Source organism: Sciurus carolinensis, chromosome 1, assembly GCF_902686445.1.
Source record: "Sciurus carolinensis chromosome 1, mSciCar1.2, whole genome shotgun sequence".
NCBI classification, from domain to species: Eukaryota; Metazoa; Chordata; class Mammalia; order Rodentia; family Sciuridae; genus Sciurus; species Sciurus carolinensis.
In genome coordinates this window covers 5,523,864-5,548,119 of record NC_062213.1, presented here as the reverse complement: position 1 = coordinate 5,548,119, position 24,256 = coordinate 5,523,864, and the positions used below count along the sequence as shown (strand labels likewise).

Here is a 24,256-nt window from a genome sequence, read left to right as displayed (position 1 = left end):
GGGAACCCAATATTCATGGCTGTTGGCTACAAGAGTGGGTGGCCGAGCCCCTCGGCTTGTGTGTGCATCTGAAGTGAAGTTGAGCTTGTCAGGATGGTGCTTCAGTGTGAGTGTGAGCTGACTCGGTAGTGCCTGGTGTGCGTGGCACTAAGGTAGTGTCTGATCATCACTTTCATTCACTGTTCACTTATGAAAGTGTGTTTAATGGGTCTCAAGTCAGAACACAAAGGCACTTTCCTGCTTCCTGCAGTTGTTTCGGATGGAGAGAGCCGCGGAGCCAGAAGACCTGTTTTCCTCCTGGTGTGGTCATTTTCCAACTGCAGGGCCCCAGAGAACTTTTTGGGGTCTCAAAGCTCCTGGTATCGTTGCTCACCTCCTCTGCCTTAGGGAGCCAGAGCCACTGTGACCAAAAAGTCAAAGCACCAACCAGGGACACACGGGGAAGAAGAGTTCCATTTTGTCCAGAAAAATGCTGTCAGGTTTGAATTCTGCAACCAGGTTAATCATCCCATGTGACAGTCATGGCACAGGAAGCTTCCAGACTCACACTGAGCTTCACAGGCAGGTTGCAGGGAGCCAAAGCATGGTATTTTTCTCTCTCCTTTCTTTAGCAGACACTATTCCCTCTCTCAGTGTTTCCTCCCTTCTCCTTCTCAGCCTTCCCTTCCCTCCTCCTCCTTGCCTCTGTCTCTGTTTGCCTCTGTTGGTCTTCATCTCTCTATTCCCCTTCTAAGACATAATAGCTGGACCAGAGTAACTCTCTCTCCTACGCCTGCCTGCATCGCAGCTCTGATAAAGCCGTGTGATGCGATTCAATTTCCATACATACTAAACAAAGAAAGGGGGAGCCATGTTTTCACTTTCTTTTCAAAACTTGCATTCTCTATCTGGTTCTGAATGTCACCATGGAGCAAATCCTCCAGACACTATCTGAAAACCATGTGAGGCTTTGAGACCTTATCACTTGATGAGTCTCGGTGAAACTTGGGACTGGTCAGGAAATGGCACAGCTGAGCCTCTAGAGAGCATGAGGAACTCGCCTCCCCCGAGTGCTCCCCTCAGCCCACAGACAGGTCCACATCCCTGCTGCAGATCCTGTGTCCCTCCACACAGGCCAGGTGCAGCACACCCCACCCAACCCACGCCATGTCCTGTCTGTGCATCTCGTCTCTGCTCCAGGGAAGTTGGTCTTATGTGACTCTCTATAGCCCCTGGGCCAGGATTGTGGCTAAGACACAGTGGATGAATTGTGTGTATAAAACAAATTGATTATGTATGAGCTACCAAAATGTGTAAATGCATTCTACTGTCATGTACAGCTAATTAGAAAAAAATAATTTTAAAAAAATTGAGACTAGAACAGAAATCTAGCAAAACAAAGATGTTGTGCTTATTGATCATAATGACTTGGAAAAAAATCACCTCAATATCATTTGGTACCACAAATGGTACAGACATGCTCAGTGTCTGTAATCCCCAGACGAGGCAACCAGTTAGGGAGTGGGGACTTGGACATCTGTTTAAAGAGTGAATTTCTCTGCCTCTGAATTTGCGTGGACTGTGCAGAGCTGTGGGGACAGTGAAAGGTTGTTTGATCTCTAGGGAAGAGTGGGGAGGGGTATGCAGGCAGAGCACAGGGAAGTGGGGGCAGTTAAACTCTGCAGGACACTGTAATGGTGGAGATGCAGACTCAGGCATTTATTCAAGCCCAGAGAAAAGCCCAGAGTGATCCAGGTATCCAGTGCCAAGATGTCCTGACTCCAACGAGTGTTCTGCTGGGAGATGCTGACGGGAGGTGCTCTGTGCCCGTGGGGTGAGGAGCACATGGGATAGCTATACCTTTTCCTACATCCTTCCTTTGCTGGGAACCTAAAATTACTCTAAAATAAACTATTATTTTTAAAAAGGAAATGAAACCAAACAGAATTGAAAGTGGGCAGTATTCTGGGGAATACAATTAAGCTCTTCAGGAAAGGAAGTAAGGCACACTAGTCAGGGGACATCATGGGCAAAGGTTTTGGGGGATGCAGTGAGTGATGAGCTTCTATGCAGATGGAGCCAATGTGAAGAGGGAAGGGGGACTGGGTTCAGGCAAGTGGAGGGAACCTGCAATGTGGGTCAACTCAGTGCATGTGTGGATATGGAGTCAGACTTGACTTTACAGGTTGTTGATTCTTGGAATAAAAAGTCTTTCTCAGATTTATCATAGACACATAAGGTGGGATACAGGAAGTTCAGTGAGAAAGTGGGTTGCAAATATGACTACAATGTAGCTTCTCCATTACAACTGAGAAAAGGAGAGGGGCAAAGGGTTTAATTCCAAGAGAATGGGTTTAGAGTCAGACACCAACAGATAGAGTAGGAACTTGAATTCCTCATTGCTTTGTGTCTGCCATCTGTCCATTGTTCACATCTGTCATTGTAAGGTAGAAATCACTACTCTTTTCCAACTTTGTACAGTTAACTTTGTTGGAAAAAGACTCAATTCAGTCTGTCGGACTCTTGAGGCTTTGGGCAAACCGTTCAATTGCCATGGGCAGAGGCCTAGGAGGGAAGTGGGGGATGACAGAGAGTCAGGACGCTTTGCTGAGTGTGTGGTACCCAGAAGAGAGTCAAGTCATGGTGCGGTGGTGAACTGAGTCAGTGCTATTATTTTAACATGGAAATGGAACTCTTTCATTTCCCATTTCACACCACCCCCGAAGGATGACTGCAAGTGTATCTCACAATCTCAGGACAAGGAATAAATAGCAAGGCCACCAGGTTCTAGAGGAAAGAGGAAGTAGTTCTTTGTGCCAAAGTTTACTTTGTGAAGGAACAAGAAGGCCAAACCCAGCTTTGAGTTTTGCATGGTGACACATAAGGTGGGAAAGTGGTGTGGGGGGTGGGTGCACAGCAATTCAAAGGCGTGTGGAAAGAGATTCTTGGAGACAGCTGAGCTCAGGGTACCTGCCTGTGGTCCTTCTAGGAAGAAGAGACAAGTGTGCTGGAGTCCAGCCTCAAGTCCTTTAGAGAAGCTGCAGATATACTGGCCCTAAAGAGCATGTAGGTGTGGACAATGAACAGCTTAGAGAAACAGGCACAGGCACATGTTCCTAAATAGGCCTCCCCCAGCCAGGCCTTGAGGTTGTTTAAGGCTCAAGGGTGCTGACAGGTGAGGTGGAGGGAGAAGGGTGGGGAGGGTAGCCCCCAAAGACTGAGGTTGAGCCTCCAGCCAGGACTGCAGGAGGGAGGCCAGGAGATAAGGCGAAGCTGACTTATAGAAAGCAAAGGTGTGTGATAAATGGCACATGTGAGTTGAAGGAGTGACATTTATAATCACCAGGATATGGATCAGGATGTGTAGGAGAAAGACTGAAGGACAATCCACAATGAACCCTGAGAACCCTGATGTCACAGCCTCTGATAATGAGCACTTAGTTCATTTAATCTTTAACTTCAAATTTCCTATAGATAATTTGAAGAATGATAAGGAAGATGAACTTACAGACATACATACAGGCACACATGCACAGACACTTAAGTGTGGATACATCCATGTGTTTCCCAGGCTAGGTTGGTGTACGTTTTAGCTGTCATACTCCTGGGTAACGCTAGATGTCAGAGTACAACTGAGAACCAGATTTACGGATTTGCAAGGTGGCACTGTCCTTGGAAGTCCCCTAGATTTATGGACATCCAAAAAGTCTCAGACTGTAGCACCTTTGAAATTTAGCCCCTTTGCCCCTTATGTAAATGTTGAGGCTTAACAGGATAGATTAAAGCTCCTCAGGGGAGATTGCAAGGCAGGGCATGGGCTTTAGAGTCCGGGAATGTGTTGGAATGTTGGCTCATAGCCACATGGTCCTTAAAAGAGGCTCACGCTCCTCTTGCCTGGGTTTCTTCTCTGTGAAATAAAGTTCTGAGGTCATTTATGGGATTAAGAAGAGAGAGCATTGAAACCTCAGCACAAGGTGTGCCTAGCAGTTCCTGGGCCCTGAAGACATGCAGGTATATTAGTTGGCTGGGATTCGAGTCAGGGCTGTGGGAGGGACCGAGAACAGACATTCACTGCACATCCAGGTGCCTGCCCCCACCTCCACTTTTCCCCATTGACATGTGAGTTCCTTGACAAAGTGCAGCACCAGCCAATGAGGACAAACACGTTTTCTCTTCTCCCTGATACGAGTGGTCCATCTCATGAATCTATATCCTTAGGCAGCTTGCTTTCTTGAGTGCTTTGCTTGATTCATGGCATGAAGCAGGCATTTTTGAGAATTTGAACCCAGAATCATTAAAGTTCAACTGGAAGTGACTTTATGTTTAAATTGCACACTTGAAATAAGAAAGGACTTTCCTGTACTTCCAAGCCACACTGGTGTATGCATGGGGGCCTTGTGGGGAGGAAATAGATGAAAACAGGCACTAGGTTCAACTTTGCCCCACAGGACTGGGGAGGGGGTTTTTACTGTAATTGGTCCTTTGTTAGATTGATTTATCAGTGTCCCTGAAATAACCTCATTTCAATTAGTTCCACTTTAATTCTGTTCCCCTCTGTGAACTGACCCTTGGTCCCACTGTTGTTGGGATACAAATTGAGTGACCACCAGGACCCTGTGGAAAGCCTTCTCCTGAGTCTTTGCGAGACAATGGAGGACGAACCTGTCGCAGGGCAGTCCACATATCTGTCCTCAAAGATAACTGGCAAGGTGTTCCAGTCACCGTCGATGTCCAGGCACTCTGCGGGCAGCGGGGGCATGCTGGTGAGGTACTCCGAATTCCGGATGTCCAGAGACAGCTGACTGTGAGTCTGTATGCTGAGGAGAACACGGAGAGGGTGAGCATCCAGGGAAGCCTCGCCACACCCCTAATCCCAGGGAAACGTTCAGGAGAGCTCTCGCAGACTCTGGTCTTCCTTTTTTCCCTCCCACCCACTCAGTCCCCAGAACCATAGTCTGCTATGTTTGGGACCTGGTCCAGGTGCTGGGGTTAGAGGTCATGAATGGCAGAATTAGCTGAAACGCAGAGGTCTGTCACAGGCCATTTAGGGAAACATCATGAATATCATGCTAGTGGGATGTAGGCTGAGTTTCTGAATGGCCAGTGATTTTCAGTTGGAACTCTGGAGCGAAACCTTTATCTTTGCTTCTCTACCTTGTACCACTTTGAATCTGAGCCGTATTTTGGTATGTTTCACTGAAAGACCATCCGAAGTAGCTTTGTATGGGTTACGACGTGTACACTGGCATCCTTGACTAGGATGGAAGTTTCCCTAGTTCAGGAGCCATATTTTTCAATGACTCCACCTAGGATTTTAAAAATGCTATATTTTATTTCATGACACAAACATCCTTTCACCAATAGAAATCATTAATGACAGTTAATCATTATTTTAATTAAAATGCTGTGGTGTCGCAAGATATTTATTGCCTTCTTCTACATGACTGTGGGAAGGGAGAGTTTATTTTTTCCTCATAAAAGAAAAACATTAAAGTTCCACTATTTTTTCCCATAACAACTCAATCTCTTTTCCCTGAGAGAAGAGGGCATCCTCATGTGGTTGGTGAGTTTGGTAGAAGGGCATGCGTATCTAGTTTCCGACTCTCTGTGGCTCTCTTGAAGCAGCCTAGACCCTGCAAGCCCTGAGTTCACTCTGCATTTATGCAAAACCTCTGCCCCTGTCCATCAGTCAAGGGGCTGGGAGCTCTGCAGGAGCTCAGAGCAGCTTCTCCAACCAGCACCTTCACTAACAGGCACTGTGAGATGAGCATACGCACACATAAGTGCATCTAAAGTACAGATACCTCATATCATGCATATTAAACATACATAGTCAATATTATTTTATATATGTGTCAAGAAAAATTAAATATGTGTATTTTATTTTCTTACTTTTCAATTGGATTTTTACCCACAAAAGTAAAGAAGGGAATTTTTTTCTCTTCTTCAAAGCCCTGAAGGCTGCTGTAACTTCCTAACTCTTTAAGTATTTAGTGCTTCAAATGTCTTCTCTTAAAAGTTAGATTTTTTTTTCCAGTCACTTCTGTGTTTTGCAACACCATCTAAATCTGGAACCTCCAACCAGTTTTTAATTTATGAATATGTCGACTGAGCACCAGGGCACTTGGGCGGATGTGGACGACTGGGTTTGGACTTGCACCTAGGTCTGCAGCTCACAGTCAAGAAGAAAGCAAGAGCTGAAGCCAGGGACCACAACACAGCAGCACAGACGATGGGTGTCTGCTCTGAGACACAGGGAGCAATGCCATCTCCTGCAGGAACACTGCTTCTTGTGGGGGCTCTGGTGGACATGACCGAGTACCTAAAGCAATGCTCAGCATATGCTGAGAAATGGCAGCACTGCCAAGGGGCACAAAAGAACCAGCACCAGCCTCTGGCCACAGCCTCTGAGAAGGATCTCGGTCAAGAGGCTGTGTGTGATCCTTAGACACAGCCACAGGAACACTGTGGCTTAGCCAGACAGGCTCAGGGGAGCTGCCCGACCCTCTTCCGGCTTGGCACATAGCACGGAAACTCCCTGGAGGCACGGGCAGGAGAGTGGCAGGCAGAACCACAACTTTGTCATCTTCTTTATCAAGATTGATTTGAAGAGGTGCATATGGGTGCCCAACTGTAAAAGGGTGGACTGGCGATGGTTGATTATGGATGCCAACTTGACGGAATTAAGAATACCCAGAGAGCTGGTAAGGCATGCTTATTCTCAATCGTGCCAACCATTATTATCAGTGCTTTAGCTAAAATGGAAGTGCAGGTGGTCTGGCATTAGAGTAGAAAGATGGGCTGCCCAGGGTGTTTGTGAGGGTGTTACCAGAGGAGATCGGCATGCGAGTTGGTGACTGAGAGGGGAAGATCTGCCCTCGACATGGATGGCTACCATCCAGTTAGCTGGGTGCCTGAACGGAACAACAAGGTGGAGGGAAATGTTTTGCCTTCTTTTCTGGAACCAGGATGCCCTTAGACATCAGAGCTGTAGATTCTCAGATTTTTGACTCACACCAGCAGCCCAGGCTCTCCAGACTTAGGCCTGGAACCAAGAATTACACCATCGGCTTCCCTGGGGCCTTGAGATTTTCAGACATGGACTGAGCCTTACTCACACCTTCCCTGGTCCTGTAGCTTGCACATGGACCATGGATGCACTTGTTGACCTCCATAAAGGAACGATCAATTCCACTAGTATGCCCTTCCCATACACCTCTCTATGATTGCATCCCTCTTTTCTGTCTCTCTGGAGACCCCTGACTCAAAGGTCCTTAGGGATTCCCAGACACTGCTTGACTGCAGCCAGTGGAGAGAAGCACTCCTGGCATGGCCCCCCTCCTCCACAGCGTCCACCAAACAAGAACACTGCCCTGCCCGCCTCCTCCAAGCCCAAGCACAGCTCTCTGTTTTACAAGATCCATCACCTTCTAACATACTACACGCTTTGTTGATTTATAATGCGTATTGTTGAACATTCATCTTCCTCTTTGAGCATCCGTTTTGTTCACTGATGCATCCCAAATTCAGTGAGCAATGCCTCCACATAGTGGGCAATCAAAAGTATCTGTGAGAAACTTCTCAAAAGAAATACAAAGGCCCAACAAATATATGAAAAAATGATCAACATCATTAGCAATCAAGGAGATGTAAATCAAAACTACAAGAAGATTTCATCTCACTCCAGTCAGAATGGCAATGATCAAGAATACAAACTATAAATGGTGGCAAGTTTATGGGGGAGAAGGTGCACTTCTACATTGTTGGTGGGACTGGAGACTAGCAAGAAAACTCTGGAAAAAAGCATGGAGATTCTTCAAAAGACTAAGAATGGAACCACCATATGACCCAGCTATCCCATTTCTTGGTATTTTCCTGAATGGTCTAAAATTGGCATACTACAGCAATACAGCCACCTCAATGTTTATAGCAGCACGATTTATAATAGCTAAATCATGGAATCAATCCAGAGACCTATCAATAGATGAATGGATAAAGAAATTGTGGCATATACATACAATGGAGTTCTACTCAGCCATAAAAAAAGAACAAAATTATGGTATTTGCTGATAAATGGATGGAAATGGAGATTATCATGCTAAGTGAAATAAGCTAAACTCAGAAATTATGGTATTTTCTGGTAAATGGATGAAGTTGGAGAATATCATGCTAAGCAAAATAAGCAAAACCCAGAAAACCAAAGGCCGAATGTTTTCTCTGATATGTGGATGCTAATTTATAATAAGCAGGGGGAGATGATAGGGAGGAGTTACTTTAGATTAGGTAGAGGGAAGTGAAGGGAGGGGAAGGGGTATGGGGGTAGGAAGGATAGTAGAGTGAAACAGACATTATTACTCATGTACATGTATGACTGTATGACCAATGTGATCCTACAACATGTACAATCAGAAAAATGAGAAATTACACTCCATTTATGTATGATTTTTCAAAATACATAAATGCATTTTAGTGTCATGTATAACTAATTAGAACAAATAAAAAAATTAAAAAACAAGAAAAAGAAACTCAAAGGTCAAATGTTTTCTCTCATATGCAGGAACTAGAGTAAAGTAAAGGAAATGGGGAGGGAAGGATAAGAAAACATAAAGACAAAGGGATATGAGTAGCATAGAAGGAGACCAAGAAACAGCGTAAAGGCTCGGGTAAGGGGAGGCAAAGCAGAATTAACTCTTAAAACTCATGAAACGTGCATGTATAAATACAGGACGGGGCTTCTCCTTTATGCATAGGTAGAAAGAAACAATCAAATGTAAATTAGTAGATGAGTGAAGGAGTCTAGTAGAAGGAGAATGGGAGAGGGGAGGGAGGGCAGGAGGGAAGAGGGAAGGGGAAAAGGGGCATCAGGAACGGAAATCAATTCCTATGCATGTATGAGTTTTACTGTGCATAACTATAAAGCTCTAATAAAAAAATGTGCTGAATGAGTTAGTTAATCAACATGGTGTATGAAAGGAAACTGAGGGCCGCATATGCCCAGACCCTCTGTGGAGTCCTGAGGACAGGCGAGAAGCCACAGGAAAGGAGTTTGGAGATGGAGGTGAAAGTCCCCTTCCTCCACACGCCTCCGCTGCACGCCCTCTGTGGAGGCATGTACGAGGGAAGACACTAACGTGGAACGAAGCCTGCGGGGGTCAGCCTTGCCCACCTGCCTGTGAGTGTGCAGACTCCATGCATGGCTGGTGCTCAGCTCCCAGCCCCTTCCTCTCCATCTGCATGACACTCAGGGCACTGGGCGTGCATGCAAGCCCACCTGTCTGTGTGGTGCCAGGGGCACTCACAGCTTTGCCCTCAGCAGGTATCCCCGGGCTTCCGCCTGGCCATGCTGAACAGCAAGCTGGGAGAAGTCTTAAGGACAATGGTCTGGTGCATCGCCTCCTGATGCCACTTTACCCTGACTCCAGGAGTAGAGCCCAAGCCTACAGACGCTTCTACTTTAGAAGTTAGAAACCACACATTTGACTAATCCAGAGGAGCCATAGGATGGGGACTACAGGTGTGGCCTCTGGACTCCAACAGGGCCCATTTCTGCCTCTTCTGCTGTGAGCTCTACAAGTCACTGAACCTCGCTCAGCCCAGGTTTCTTCTTCACAGCAGAACAGCAGTGCCTACCTCATAGGCAAATGAGAGCACTGAACAAGCCAAGGCATGTAAACGCACCTGGATGGCTTCTTACTAGAACAATCTCAACAGGTTATGAGCACCTGAAGGTAGGCAAAACGCCTGCTGAGGCCAACCCTGTTGCAGGATGATGTTTATTAAAAAGTTACAGAGTTATAGGTATTGACAGGGAGCATGTAAACATCAAAGGCATATCTTGATGATCACATTATGGCAATTAATACACCAGTGTAGGTTTCCCCGAGCCTTATGTCCATCCACCTATGGCCATCAACAACCTTCCCCTAGCACCAGCTTCCGGTGTGAAAAGCACTAGTGAGATGGTGGTGAGACAGAAGGAGGGACATATAGCACAACTGCTTGGACTCGTCCCAATCAGCTCTTGCCCTGGAGATCACCACCTGGGGTCAGAGGTCAACCTCTCCATGGCACCCAGTACAGCTACACACACCCAGGAGTGGAGTGTGCAAAGAAGCGTTTCCACTAACTCCAGGCTGCTGCTACCCCTTCCATCCCGCCCTGTCCTATCCTCGCCTGAGACATTCACCAGTGCTGCTCCAAGCCTGCCCAACTCACCTGGCAGTCCATTAAGTGGCAGTGGCCTCTGCTTGGAGAAGCACCACCTAGCACATGCTTGAACAAGATGGGCTGGCCTGTGCCCTCGGCACTTCCACACGTCCACCCTGATTCCGGAGCACAGTTGTGCCTCCTTTGTCAACAGGACAGCCTCCCCGAGGCTCCGTCCTCTCCACAGGAGCCCACCCTTCTCGTACACAGTTGCTGGCTTTGCGGTCCTGCGCACCTGCCCCAAGTCTCAGCCCTGCTCACAGCACCCTGGGCCTTTTCTCTGCAAATTTCCTCCATCTGAAATGACCTCTCCCTCTCTGTTCTGTACATCTTATCCTTGATGGCCTGCTAACAGTTCCTTTCCTCCTGAGCAGGAGATCGTGTAGCCTAGTCTCTGCCTTAAGTTAATGTCTCTTCCTAATTGAATTCTTAAAACCTACTCTAACCTCTGACAGCTCCATTGCAGGACTGAGTATCTGCAGGCCCAATCTGCACCTGATTCTCCTCCCTAAGGCCACCTTCCTAGGGAGACCTTCTCTGACAGCTCCTTAAACTAGTCTTGTCTGTCCCTCTCACACTGAGAGCTATTTCTCCATGCACATCATTAGTGGGCAAATCATATTTATTTATTTGACTTCCACCACTAAAATAAAAGCCCCACGAGGTAAGGAATTTGTCTCTGGTTCACTCAGAATAGCCAGTACCCAAAACTGTCTGGCATGTGTTCCATGCTAAATAGTTCTTTCCTGAAGGAAGGAATCTCCCTTTTACATCTAAGAAACCGGGTACAAGAGATTCAGTAACTTGTGGGATTCCTGCCGCAGGTATTGTAAATTGCAAAATCAGTATTTCAAGACATGTAATGAGATTTGAAATGCTGAGGTCCATATTCATCTGCAGGTAAAAAAGTATTAACTGAAATTACCCTAAGGCTCGCCTGTGCCCCTAGTCCTCAGGCCCCACACGGGCCCGGCCTCTGGCTGCTCTGGGGTTTCCTCCTGCTTTGCCTGCTCCTCCACTCCACTCTAACTGCACCGATCTTGTTGCTGCTGATTTTCAAAGACGTTCTGTTCTTGAATCACCAGCCCAACTTTCCCCCACTTCACAGTGTGACTCTTGCTCTAACCCCAGCCTGTATTCCAATGTCACATCTTCAGAAAGACCTTCTCTCCTCTCTTCAGGAGGAGACAGGCTCAGGGTCTGAAACTCAGGCTGTCTGAGTGCCGCAGCTTTTGCACTTTGCACAAGGGACTGCAGTTCCAGCCAAGCTCTTCTGGGAGCCCTGGGCTACATCTGTCTCTTCCACTAGTGGGTGTCCCTGGAGACCATCTAAGGCTAACCTCCTAGTGACTCTGGGAGACCATTTCCTGCAGCTGTCCTGATTTTCAGTTGTGTGCTGTGGCCCCCAAAGTTACGTTGTCCTTGTCAGACTTGCTCCTCTGTAGTCAGTTTTGGAAAGTGTGTTCACTCAGTTCTAGCTGGAGGTTGGAAGGAGTGGATGACTAAACCGATGAGTGAAAGACTCTCAGGATCTCTAGACAAGCGGATTCAACATGCAAATGTGTTTGCTTGGTGCCCCAGCTCATCTCCAGAACCCACAGAGCAAACTGTAAATGTCACTGTACTTTGCAAACAGAAGGAAGCCCGGGGAGAAAACAAGCTGACAGAAGGGCACAGGAGCTCTCCAGGTCCAGCCCGTCGAAGCAGAGCCTCAAGCTCTGCTCCTGGTGGATTCACTTGGCATCTCCAACATCATTCCACCCACTTCGTGTTTTGAGGTAAACTATTACTCAGAAACATCAGAAGGAGGTGGACTTGTGTAGCAAAAGCCAAAAGACCCTGGAGGGATCTCTGCCCCTCTTCACCAGGGCTTCCCTGAGGAACAATGGCCTCATCTCCCATGCATGCTCTGACTTTCCATGTGTTCTGAAAGGTGACAAACTTAGAAATTCCTCAGTCCTCTTAATTAGGGAGCTCAGCCTTAATTATTATGCTAAATGCATTTTTAGTTACTGCAGCATCTCCAGCAGATTGTGTATTTTCTGAAGTAGCCTATGGCCACACCACCTGCTTCAGTTTCATTTTGCAGAGGATTCAGCACAGATGTCCTCCAGGACCTACGAGTCTTGATTCTGTCTATAGAAGCATAATGACACTCAACAAAAGAAACCTCCGCCTGCTGACTTCTCCCACCTGTCTGAGTCCTTGGCCTGCCTGGCTCTACAGACTGAGGTGCAGAGGTAAGCAGAGCCAGAAAGTGAAAAGATAGCTTGAACAAAGAAAAGGAGGTTGACCGTCTTGGGGGGCTACTTTATAGGGCAAAGTAGGCATGCAATTTGTTACTTACAGATTTTCCTGAAAGGTCAAGACAGCGAGTTTTTGGTGCTCCATATAAAAGAAGGCCTCAGAAAACCTTCGGACCTGAAGAATAAAACGGGGTAAATGGCTCACTTCTTTAGGTGGCTGTGGCCTCCTCTTTTAGAATTGAAGGTCAAAGAGGTAAGAGTTCTGCACTAAAAGAAGGAAAACTTAGCATACACCTGGAGGTCTGAATTGAAGCGCTTAGCCCAGCCCTGGTTTATAGACCCAGTTTAGTACATGTTCATGAATCTGTTCTTACATTGCTTTTTATCATTTTCATATGTAGGTTTTATTCTTTCTACTAGAATATAAGATCTTTGCAAACAGTCACCATAAATAAATGCAGAATGAACAGACTTTCCAAATCCAGCCCTGTGAGTGTGCTTGCTGAGCACTTTGTGGGTCTGATCCTCAGATATTTGTTCTTCTTTCTCTACTTGAGAAGACCAACATAGTTCATTATGCATCAGTACCTTCCCGTAGGAACCCGAGCTAGTGACAGAGAAATACACTAAGAGCAATGCCTTCCCTTCCAAAATACTTATTCCAATTTTATTTTGGTTTGTTTATTTGAAGCGTCGAGGATCTAACCCAGGTCTTTGCACATGCGAGGCTAGGACTCTACCACTAAACTCTATTCCCAGCCCCTCAAATGCTTTGTAAAGTGCTTACAATATCCCTTATGATAAGGACGAGGTTGGTATTTTATGAAGGATGGAGCAAAGGCTTTTGTGGCTATATAAGCTCCTAATGTCAGACTGCTTGTAGGGCCAGGATCAGTCCTCAAACCTAGAGCTTGGGACAGTCCCAGTTCCTATGCGGTTCAGTGAACTGACACTTGCAGAACTTCCTTCCTGTAAGTAGGAAGTTAACGCCACAACTTACCCTCAGGGTGTGGTGCTCCTGGGTGAGATAAGTGGTCACTTGGGAGTGCAGTGTCACCGTGTCCAGGAACTGTGTCCACAGAGCCATCAGGTGAGAGGTGAGCCAGGCGAGATCCTTACTTATCTGCTCAGCTATCTTCTCTGGATTGTTCAGCATCTGGAGGCAAGAGAGGCAGCAATCAGGTCCCCACTGCACTGGGCTACTGAGTCTTCACTGACTTCCCTGTTCTTGGTGAACTTCTGCACACCAGTGGTATTATATTCAACCCTCCTAAGACTCACAGGATCACCTTATCAAACCATTTTGGATGTGGAAGTTAAAATAGTTACGGCACTGATCAATTATTTGGTAGTTCCTGTCTACAAAACAACATCCAGGCCTAGTCTCACACGCGAGATCACTTGCCATCCACCACCAGTCTCTCTCCCCCCCTCTGTCTTGTCTTTAGGTATGTTTTAAGCACAACTTAATTCTAGATTTCTGGAAATGTCCTGCACCTTTGATGTTTTCTCTCTCCTCTTGTGTACAGCGGCTTCCTCTTTCAATGGCTCTACCCCGACCCTTGACACAATTTAATCTGCCTGTTGGTGTCCAGGTCCAGTAACTTCTCCTTTGTGAACCTTTGCTTCATGACCATTCAGCTGAAAACCGTTCATCCCATCCTCCCAACCCCTCCAAGCACTGCAAATCCTCACACTGGACTCTATTCTGTCCCATTAGATTCCAAACTCAGTCTTTGCAGTCATGATGGCTTTCACTTAACAATACCCATCGTTTGGCAGGTAGAGTGCTGTGTACTTTGCATATCTTCCCATAGAATCCCCACTACTACCCTGTGGTGGAGGTATCTTAAGCATCCTTCTATAGGAACCTAAAATGAGAGTGAATAAATAGAGTGCCCAAGTTCACACCAAACGGGATTCAACCAGAGAACTATAGTACCACAAAGCCACATCCCCACACCACCACAGGGGAGTAAAAATATCTCCTGAGAGAAGATAGTCTATAACCTCATGGCAGTTAACTAGCTGGGTGATTTGAACATGGCGGGGGCTCCAGAGCTTTGACCTACCACCATCTCCCTACCATCACCCCACATTACTTAAGGAGGGTTTCAGTTTGATTTTAAAAGCTAGGAGTCAGCCTAGAGTGGGCCTGGAGCCTTTGAGGAAGATCTCACACTTTGGAGAGCTGCAGTTTGAAATGGGTCCACCAAGTTCTTGAGGAGTACCCTGAATTCTGGAGAGGTGAGCAGACAGAAGGTGTCCTTGAGGAGTGTCAGGCATCCATTTGTCAAATCCTGACACCAATCTCTAGGGTTCACTGTTTATATAACAAGTACGCAGGGGCTATCCCCCATGTCTCGGGCACTTGGATAGACACAGGATGAGTGAGAGAGGGCCTCTGCCTAACTCAGTGGTGGAGATACCAAGGTGGGTGCACAAGCCCAAAGGACTGGGGCACCCGACTACAGCCCTTCCAAACCCTGCTTCCCACATTTGTCTTGTGCCCCAGTTTCCTCAAAAAGCATACACAGCAGGTGACTCTTTTGGATACAGTGATACATAGGAGGATCTAAGTGCAACGCCTGAAACAAACATGGCAGCCCTTTTGCTTGTCCTTGGACTGAAGGCTGATGCTACGAAGGCAGATCAGGTGGCCAGAGGGAACTAACAGTAAGAAAAAGAGGGAAGGAGAAGTTGGATGCAGAGTAACACTCTAAATTTTGAATATTGTTACTTTACAATAAATGGTTAACTTCCAAACACAAGATTTTATTCAAAAATCCTACTCAGATCTGCTTATTCCAAGAGACCAGGTAGGTGTTTTGTGACCACTCTTGGCTTTGTCGCTTACAACATGGTCAAGAGACAGAAGACAAAAGTTGGGTGGGTGCTCTGGGGGACACAGCCACTAAAAACCCTCCAGGCTGGAGAGTGAGGCTTTGGATGGACTAGAATTTTCTCAGATTGGACTCTCCAACCAGCACATCTCACTGATGAGAGTCAAACTCCTGTGTCAACACTTGGCATAGTGAAAACGATCCCCACCTTACCTTGGACCCCTCCCCTGGTGGCCCTATGCATGCCCATTGCTCCAGCCACTGGACCTGCCCACAACAGCCTGCGTAGACCTGGCTTTCCAGCCCCAGGCCTTGGTCAGGCTACACGCTCTCCCTGGAGAGCCTTCCTCTCTCCCCTCCAGTTTCCTTTCTTCTCCCCACCACCTTGGACCTGTCCACCCTCACCGGTGAACCTGGAAGGAGCCAGTTCTGCTTCCCCTTGTTTCTGCTTATTCCTTTGAATTCCGCTGTGCTCCAAGTGTAAGACACCCCCCACTCCTTAAAGGACAGCTCTCCTAGACCTGCCCACTGATCTCCTGACCACCTCTAGCCACGTGTGGCCAGTTTCACCTCCAACATCCCCTCACCTGCATTCTGAGCTCTCGCCCTCAGGGTCTCTAGTCCCCAGCCCTGGCTGATGGTGGGAACTTAGCAGTCATGGACTGAATCAGTAGGGGACCTGGCATTGGTGGGAGGTACCCCGTGCCTCAATCACGCAGACCTGCCTGTCTGGGCTGCTGATTCTGTCACCCACCCATGACAGTCCCCCTTCACTACCAACATATTGGCAGAAACAGCTCAGCCACCAGAATGAAAAATGGAAAAAATGAAAAGCTATTAATTAAATGCAACTTTGGGAGAATGAGTTTTACCCCAAGTTGGTTATAGAAAGGGTTCATTATAAGGTTGAAAAAGCTTCTAATCAAGCCACAGGAGGACTTTCTCACACATAGACACCTGGGTCCGGGCCAGCACAGATGACAGGTGGGGAGGGCCCTCCCGATACCAGCAGGCGATCTTGGCCCAGTTAGTGTGGACGATGCTCCCTGAGAAGAGGCTCAGCCTCCTACCCTCCTTTTCTGGGCTCTGCCCACGAGCCTCTGTCCACCCCCTCATTCCCTTGTTCTGTTTATTGAGTGTCTGATCTGTGTGTTTAGGTGTGCTATGCTTCAAGGACCCAAAGGCAAATACGCACATTCCCAAAAGAGGCATTTGGTGCCATTATAGCAATGTCCTCAGGTAACTATGCTATATGGACAAAGGACTGTGAAAGGGACGGACACTGATAGCTGAGGGGGTCTCTGGCAGGCTGCACGGAGGAGGGGGCGCCCCGTTGTATCTGGGTTGAGCAGGCATCAGAGTGGCCTGCCTCAGGACCCCTGCATGGCTCGGCTCCCTGACGATACTCCTCACGCTGCCTGCAGGACAGCCTCCCTGCAGGCCTCACGGCCAAGGTCCTTTGGCTCTCTGGGGTGTGGTCCAGGCACGGGAATTTTTAAAATGAATCCCAGGTGGTTGCAACGTGCATCCAGGGCTGCCAATTTCTGCTTGGCCAGACGCCCTACTGTCATGCACATCCTCATCCTTGACAAAACCCCTCCCATGCTGCCCACGTGCACGTCCACAGCCACACACTCACATCTCCCGCAGCGTCCACTCAGGGTCAGGACCTCGGTTGAAAATGATGCAACCAGGGAGTCCTTCCGGAATAGAGGAGAGGTGTCCAGAAGCAGCAGCAGCAATGGCAACCAAGAGTGATAGGGCACTGTAGGCAGGCACTTTGTAGGAGTCGAATCCCTTAGTCCTTAACCCAGGCCCAAGGGCTGGTACTCATCACCATCAACCCTGCTTTATGCTTGGAGTAGAAGACACTAGGACGTGAAGCAATCTGCCAAAGCTGGCACATCTGGCCCGGGTGGTCCAGCTCCTGGTTCTGAGGTCACCATGTCATGCAGCCCCACACGCATCCTTCCGTGACCCATGCAGATCCCCTGGTGACTCCCTCCTGCCCACAGGATGTCAGCACGCTCCTGTGCCTGCTCAACCTTCCACTATCACAGCACTTCAGTGTGTCTCCGCAGAAGTCAGGAGGGCCCTCCTGCAAACTGTCCTTGTCAGACTGGAAGCTTGTGGACACCCAGAGGTGTGTGGCCAGGAACTTGCTGAAAACCCACTACCTTGACCTTTTCCCCCTCTTCTGATGCTCACCCCTCTACCACAGCAAAGTGCAGCAGCAGTTTTACAAGCCCTCTCTCCTCCACCACCACATGACTCAGGACCACGGGGACGTGACAGAAGAAAGCTCCTCTCTTGGGTAGACTTCCATCCCATCAACCTGAGGGACTGACTTAAGCTCGGGATGGCAATTACTTTGGGTGCTGTCTTGTTTCTAACTGGAGACTCATGAGCACCTCATATATTTTGGCATCAGGCAGCAATATCAAAAGAACTCAGTCCCTTCACGGCTTGGTGGAGGGGACAAAAGGAACACAAATCATGGCTCTGAGCAGTGGCAGGAAGAGAGCATGGTGCCAAGGACACTAACCCACGGGGGCTCTTGCATCCTGGGATCTCAGATGGTCCCTGGCAAAGTGAGCAGCTGGCTTGGGTCTTGCAGACGGATGGAGATTGTGTCAGGATAAAACAAGGTGACATGGGACAGTCCAAGCAGAGGTGAGAGCACATAGAGGCACTGGTTACAGAACCCAGTTGCCCCCCAAGGAGCTCAAACACAAGGCCGAGGGCAGGCAAGGGGGCACCATATGCCCTGGCTTTGATTTCCATGCTAAGCAGTCAGATCCTCATGCCGTGAGTGACCAGCAACTACTACGGACTTTCAGTCAGCATAGTGAGACCTGGGACAGGGCAGGTGTCCATGCACATGGCAGGATCCTCTGTGTATTCTGCAGGGAAATGCTGTGTGGAGCAAGGGATGAGTCCCACGAGGTCCCCACCACACAGGGGCTTACAGTCACCAAGAGTCCTTGGAAACAGCAACTTTCCAATGTGGTGAGGCCTGAAACTCTGCATTCCAGGAGAAGGGCTCTGTGAAGTCAAGTTGGGCATTGCTGCCAAGGCCCCTGGGTCCCCAGGAGAGATACTCTGGAGTGCAGGCCAGGGCCGAGGAGCTAGGACAGCATGCCATGATGAGGAGCCAGACTGAGGAGATGCAGATCCTGGGCTTGGCCTCAGGCAGAGGGGAAGGCACAGACAGCTAAGGCCTACTGCCTGTCCACGCGGGGCAGCCCCAGACTCACCCCCAGATGATAAAAGATGACTTTAAGAGCTGCAAAAGGCATCTCTAGGGAACTTGTTAAAGAATCTCCTGCACACCCCAGGCCACATGAATTAGAATCTACATTTTAATGGACCCCCAGGTAATTCATAAGCACATTAAAATTTGGACATTCTAGAACCAGAGGGAGAAATGGATGCTGTTACTCAGACCAGCTCCTCTGTCTGAGCCCTGTGCCCTGGCTGTCCCAAGAAGGCTCTACACAATCAAAGCTCTGATTCACCCTCCAGAATTAGCACACTAACTAGCATGAGGGACCAACTGGACAGGGGAGGAAGAGGTAACAGTGACCACAGTGGGCAGCCACTCTCCACAGCATCAGTGTCCCCTGACGAGAGGTAGGCAGATCTAACACGTGTGTCATGCCACCAAAAGGAGAATTGATGGAGATTGTATGTAACACTTATCAAGGGAGAGCACACAGCAGGTGCTCAATCTGCACTAATTACTTTCTTTGTCTTGTTATTCAAAAGCAGATGGAATGGGGTTCTGGGGCCCTGCTGTGTTCCACCATGCCTCCTTGAGTTTGAGGCTAGCTCCTCCATAGTAGGGTCTCAAGAACCTAAGTGTCCTTGACCTTCTGGAGGGTATTTCCAGGTTTAAATGAAGCAAGTTATTTCAAAACCCTCTGGCAGGTGGACCACTCAAAACAAACATAGAAACAAAATAAATAACAACAACAACAACAATAAAAAAATCCCAAAACCATACCAAGGGGCTGCCCTATCAGCACCAGTCACTCAGTTGCCAGCTGAGCTCCTTTCCCATGTCCCACTAGGAGGTGCAGCTCTGGGAAAGACTATTAAGCACCTTGGCATCTGCCACAGGTTCTGGGGTCAAGAAGGGAACGATCTTTTGTATTATGGAACACACAATTGCTTATATTAAAGAACAACAAAACAAACGAAAGCGTCGCTTTCTAGTAGCTCCCCAGCAAGGTTCCCAGTGTTTGCTGTGCAAAGCACATGGCTGAGTGTGGACAGAGCCATCCTACCCTCTTCCTGAACAGTGCTCACCTTGGGGCCTGCTCCAGCCCATCTTTCCAGCTGGCCCTGCAGCAGGGCTTCAGGAAGACAGTGGGGCAGCCAGGCTGGCCCTCTCCCAGGGTGCTCTAGTCCTAGTGCCCCGGGCCCCACAGGGCTGCTCCTCTGCCGGATGCCCCTCCCTCCCCTTGTACACACTCCTGCTCCCTCACAGCAGCCTCTTGTTGAGAATCCACCCCTCCCCAGAGAGAACTAGGCCCTCCGTCTCCTGGCCCACCACCCTGGCCTCCTGCTCTAGTGCGGCTGCCTGAGCAGATTCTGCTTTATCTGGGAATAAATTTGTTTTTCACGAGGCTGCAAGTCCTGGATGGCCTCTTCTAAGCATTCCTAACAGATATCCAAGTGGCCGGCATGCAGCAGAGGCTTAGTAAAAGTTTGTGATTGGCTGGAGCACGGGGGCACCCTCACTGGACTGCTGTGGAAATCCAGCTTTTCCAACCCTCTTGAGTCCCGCCCTCCACCAGTGGCAGGTCATCCAGAGGGACACCTTCCTTGCTGTTTGTCATTGGCCACAAGGTGGCGATGTTCTATCTCTAAACAGCTTTGCAGGCTCTGAGCTTAATTTGGGGGGCTTAAGGGGAAGCGGGGAGCTGTTTCTACTCTGACCACAGACCAGGCCTTTAGCAACCAAGGAGCTGACCAATGCAGCACATCACCCTTTCCTCCTTTGTCACCAAGTCAACTCCCTGCAGCAGTTAGAGAATAAAATTTGAAACAAAATTTGGTTATAAAATAGTCTGTGGCAACAAGACAGTAGGTCCCTGGAAGCCAACAGGCAGCATTCCTGCAGAAAGGAGGCAACCAGTCGACCTCTTGTGAACTATGGTTGATAAATGCATTGGCAGGCTGTGTCCTAGCCTCCAAGTCTCTCACCTGAACCAGCGCAGTGAGTACACATGAAAGGACTTCAGAGGACACAGGGAAAGCTCACCCCTAGTGACTCACATACGCTAAGGAGACCCGTTCCTCCATGTCCACTTACCATGAAATCAACGTGGACCTGTGAGCATCCCCCCACAACCCAGGGTGCTGCAGGCACAGTGGGCAGAGAACCCTCCCTCCAGGCAGTGCGCCATCCTCCCTCTAGGCAAGACTGTTTCTATTCCTTTGTTTTAATTCCACTACCACTATTTCCTGCCCCCAGCTGCACTATGGATGATTCAGTGAGATGCAACTTAGTCTCCAGTTCCTGGCACTGAGTTTTGAAAGCCCTTAAAATTCCCAGAGTATAGAAGCATTTTTTTTTTCCTTTATTCTAAGTCCCTCTCAACCATATTGAGTTTACACTAATGAGGAGACTCTTGACGGGACCCTTGAGGGCTTCAGCATAAAGACTGGTTGCCTGAAAGACCAACCCAGGATTAGAAGGTTAGCACTTTCTCTCCTGCCCTCTGGGGAAGGGAGAGGTGCTGGGGAGCTCACCGATCGCCAGTGGTCATCTTGGCCATGCACTGGGGCCCCATTAGAAACCTTGAACAATGTGACTTGACAGCTTCCAGGTTGGAGAGTATACCCACTGGCCTGAGGGTAGTGTGACACAGCTCTATGGGACTGAAGTACCACTCTTGGGAAACCCTTGCAGATCTCGTCCTATGTGCTTCATCTGGCAGTTCATCTGCTTCCTATCTGATATGCTTTAAAACCAGTGGTCGAGGAACAGGGATGCCAGGTGAGGTCTCCGGAGTCCCTCAGTCAGAGGATGGACCTGGAGGAGGGGTCATGGGAGCCTCTAACTGTAGACAAGTGGTCAGAAGGACGAGAGGCCTAGGACAACGGACCTGTCACCTGAGCTAGGTGGGGCTGTCTGGTGGGAGCCGTGTGTAACCCGTGGGCCCTGACGCTAACCCCAGATGGAAGGTGTCAGAATCGGTGGTAATGGACGGCGCACATCCAGCTAGGGTCAGATCACAGTGGTGTGAGGGGTCAGCTGAGGGCCGCGTGCTCTGTGCTGGAGACAACTCTAAACAGTTCCTTTGCCCACATGGCCGCCAAAGGCCATGTGTCTTCCTTCCTGCTCCCTGTGACCTGGGAGATTTGCCCAGGTGCCCTGGGGCCCACAGCCCTCTTGGTCATTAGCCTGGGCTCCCTCCCCAAAGCCTCAGTCATCCCATCTCTTCTGGGAGCGCAGCTCTGCACCAGGACCTTCCACCCCGGGCTCCAAGGGCTGCCCTCCGCAAACCACAGGGTTGTCACTCCCTCAAAGCCAGGTCCAAAACAGCTTTCTCTCTAGGGTTCACTAGGGCCACTACCTCCTCCTGGGTAAAATTAGTGACACCACCCACCTGAGGTCCCACCACCGGGTACAGGGTCTGTGTCCTCATCCCTCTCCTGGCTCATGGCATGGGATGCAGCATGACAAGGACAAAGTCACAGCTAGAGTAATGCTGTACGCCAGGCTCTGTCCTCCTCTGTGCCCACGTGACCCACTTCATCCCTGTACAAAGGCTTCACACCCAGGAAACCAGCCAGTGAGAGGGGGAAGACCTGCCCACAGCTCAACTGATGTCCACAAGGTGGAGGGCCACACCCTGTGTTATGGTTTGGATGTGAGGTGTCCCCCATAAGCTCTTGTGTGAAACAATGCAAGAATGTTTGGAGGAGAAACGATTGGGATGTGAGAACCTTAACCCAAACTGTGAATTAATCACCTGGTGGGAATTAATTGAGTGGTGATTGAAGGCCTTCTGTAGGGTGGGGTGGGGTGTGGCAGGAGGAGGCGGGGCATTGGGGATGTGGCTCTGGGGTATATATTTGTACCTTGCAATGGAGACCTCTCTCTGCTGCCTGATATCACGTGAGCCGCTTCCCTCCACTACACTCCTCCGCTGATGTCCTGCCTCACCTCAAGCCTGCAGGAATGGAGCCAGCTGACCTCTGAAACCGTGAGCCCTCAAATAAACTTTTCCTCCTCTACAATTTTTCTGGTCAGAACTTTTAGTCACAGCAGCAAAAGAGCTGCAATTAGGACAGAAGGCCTCTGCCCACTACACAAGGTACATGACCCAGGACAGGTGGGTCTGCAGATCAATAGGCAAATGTGCTGAGTTCTGGCTCATTCTGCAGAGGAGCCAAGGGGCCCAGGAAGCAGCAGTAACTGCCCCAGGGTCAGACTCTTCCTCACCTTTAGAAGCCTCATTAGGCTCAGTGCATTTGTTCACCTGTTCACTCCGGCATTTATTACCAGGTGCCAGAGCCCTTGGAGCAGAGGAGGCAAGAGCATGTAAGCCACTTTCCCATGCTGTGTGCTCCAGGAGGGACTGAGTCTCCACAAAGCACCCATCCACTGAATATAACAGGATTGTTTATTTCATGGAACTGTTCAATTGCACATAAAATAGTGGCCAGGTAACTTCCAAGTGTGTGCCACACTTATTATCTAAGGGAAAAAGCTGTCACTGATTGAATCCTGATGACTTTTGGCTCCACTTTACAGATGGGAAAAACCGAGGCTCATGAAGGCTAAGTGGCTTGTCTAAGGTTGGAATGAGACCACCACTGGCTGACCGGCCTCTCTCCCTGACTCGTGGGGCTTCCTTCCAGCCTCAACTGTGATCTCACTCAGCAGGCCTTGCAGTGCCCCTGAGGGGGAAGTGTCCCAGACTGTCCTGTGCGTCTGTAGGTTTGTTAAACATGAGCTATGGAGTTTGGAGGCACACAGCTATTTTTTTTTTGGGGGGTGCTGGGGATCGAACCCAGGGCCTTGTGCTTGCAAGGCAAGCACTCTACCGACTGAGCTATCTCCCCAGCCCACACAGCTATGTTTGCTTCGCAAAACGGTGGCGGAGTCCCAGGACAAAATTCATGCCTATTTTTTTCCTCTTGTAAGTGAATAGAGCCGGTCTCTTTCCTCAAAGCTTAAAAACCAAAGTGAGCACACCCCTTCTTTAGAAAAGGGGAGGGGGTCTGTGGCAGCCTGTGAGCTTCACGCTTCCAGCTCCCTGCTGTCCTCACTGGCCTTGGAAGTCGCCAGCTGAGCAGTGAGGTAACGGACCCACTGACCTCCCCACAGCTAACAGCCTGAGCAGGATGTTTGGAGGTGCTCTTTCAGGAAATCGGGGTAGTCCCATCTAGCTCAAATGGATTGACGTCACAGACCCCTCCACTTGGGTCTGCACAAGTGTCTCATAGACAACCTTTTGATGGTGAGGGTCAAAATTCCACCCATAGATCAAGCAAATGCTGTTCTTCTCTGCACACGCTTCCTCTGAAGACAATGACCCAGGCCTGTTACTTTACTTTTCCTTACCTCCAATCACCTTTCCCCACACCTCAGAATACCCTGTTTCTTGGCTGCATAAAGACACCTGAACCCTATTCTTAGGGAGGCAGATTTGAGGCTCCTCCATCTCCATGGGATGTGAGCTAACTCTCTTTTGAAATTTGCAGCTTCAGTGACAGGTGTAATGCATGGTGGGCAAAACAGGCCTGATATGGTAACGTGGCGACTTCTTTTCATTCAGACCCAAAGGGTCAGTCCTCTAATTACCTGGAGTTCTGAGCATAGCTGGGAGAGGGTTTCTTCAACAGCAAGGGCCTCTAGGAAGAAAGAAACAAATATCATACAATTAAATGAATGTGCATGAAATGCAGACACTGCTAATTAAAAGAAGAACAGGGTTTAAGTTTTTATTAAAGTCACAGGGA

General features: G+C 48.8%; 1 protein-coding gene across 2 annotated transcripts in view; it reads right to left on the bottom strand.

Moving 5' to 3' along the window:
* The window catches only part of Fam135b (family with sequence similarity 135 member B), a 303,172-nt gene that overhangs the window by 23,428 nt on the left and 255,488 nt on the right, over nt 1-24,256 (bottom strand). For both annotated transcript variants that reach the window (XM_047556813.1, XM_047556820.1), the window contains 4 exons: nt 24,099-24,148; nt 13,432-13,587; nt 12,533-12,606; nt 4,642-4,796 (listed from right to left, as the gene is read on the bottom strand). In XM_047556813.1, coding sequence (XP_047412769.1) covers nt 4,642-4,796; nt 12,533-12,606; nt 13,432-13,587; nt 24,099-24,148 — 435 coding nt within the window. The remainder of the gene's footprint in view (nt 1-4,641; nt 4,797-12,532; nt 12,607-13,431; nt 13,588-24,098; nt 24,149-24,256) is intronic.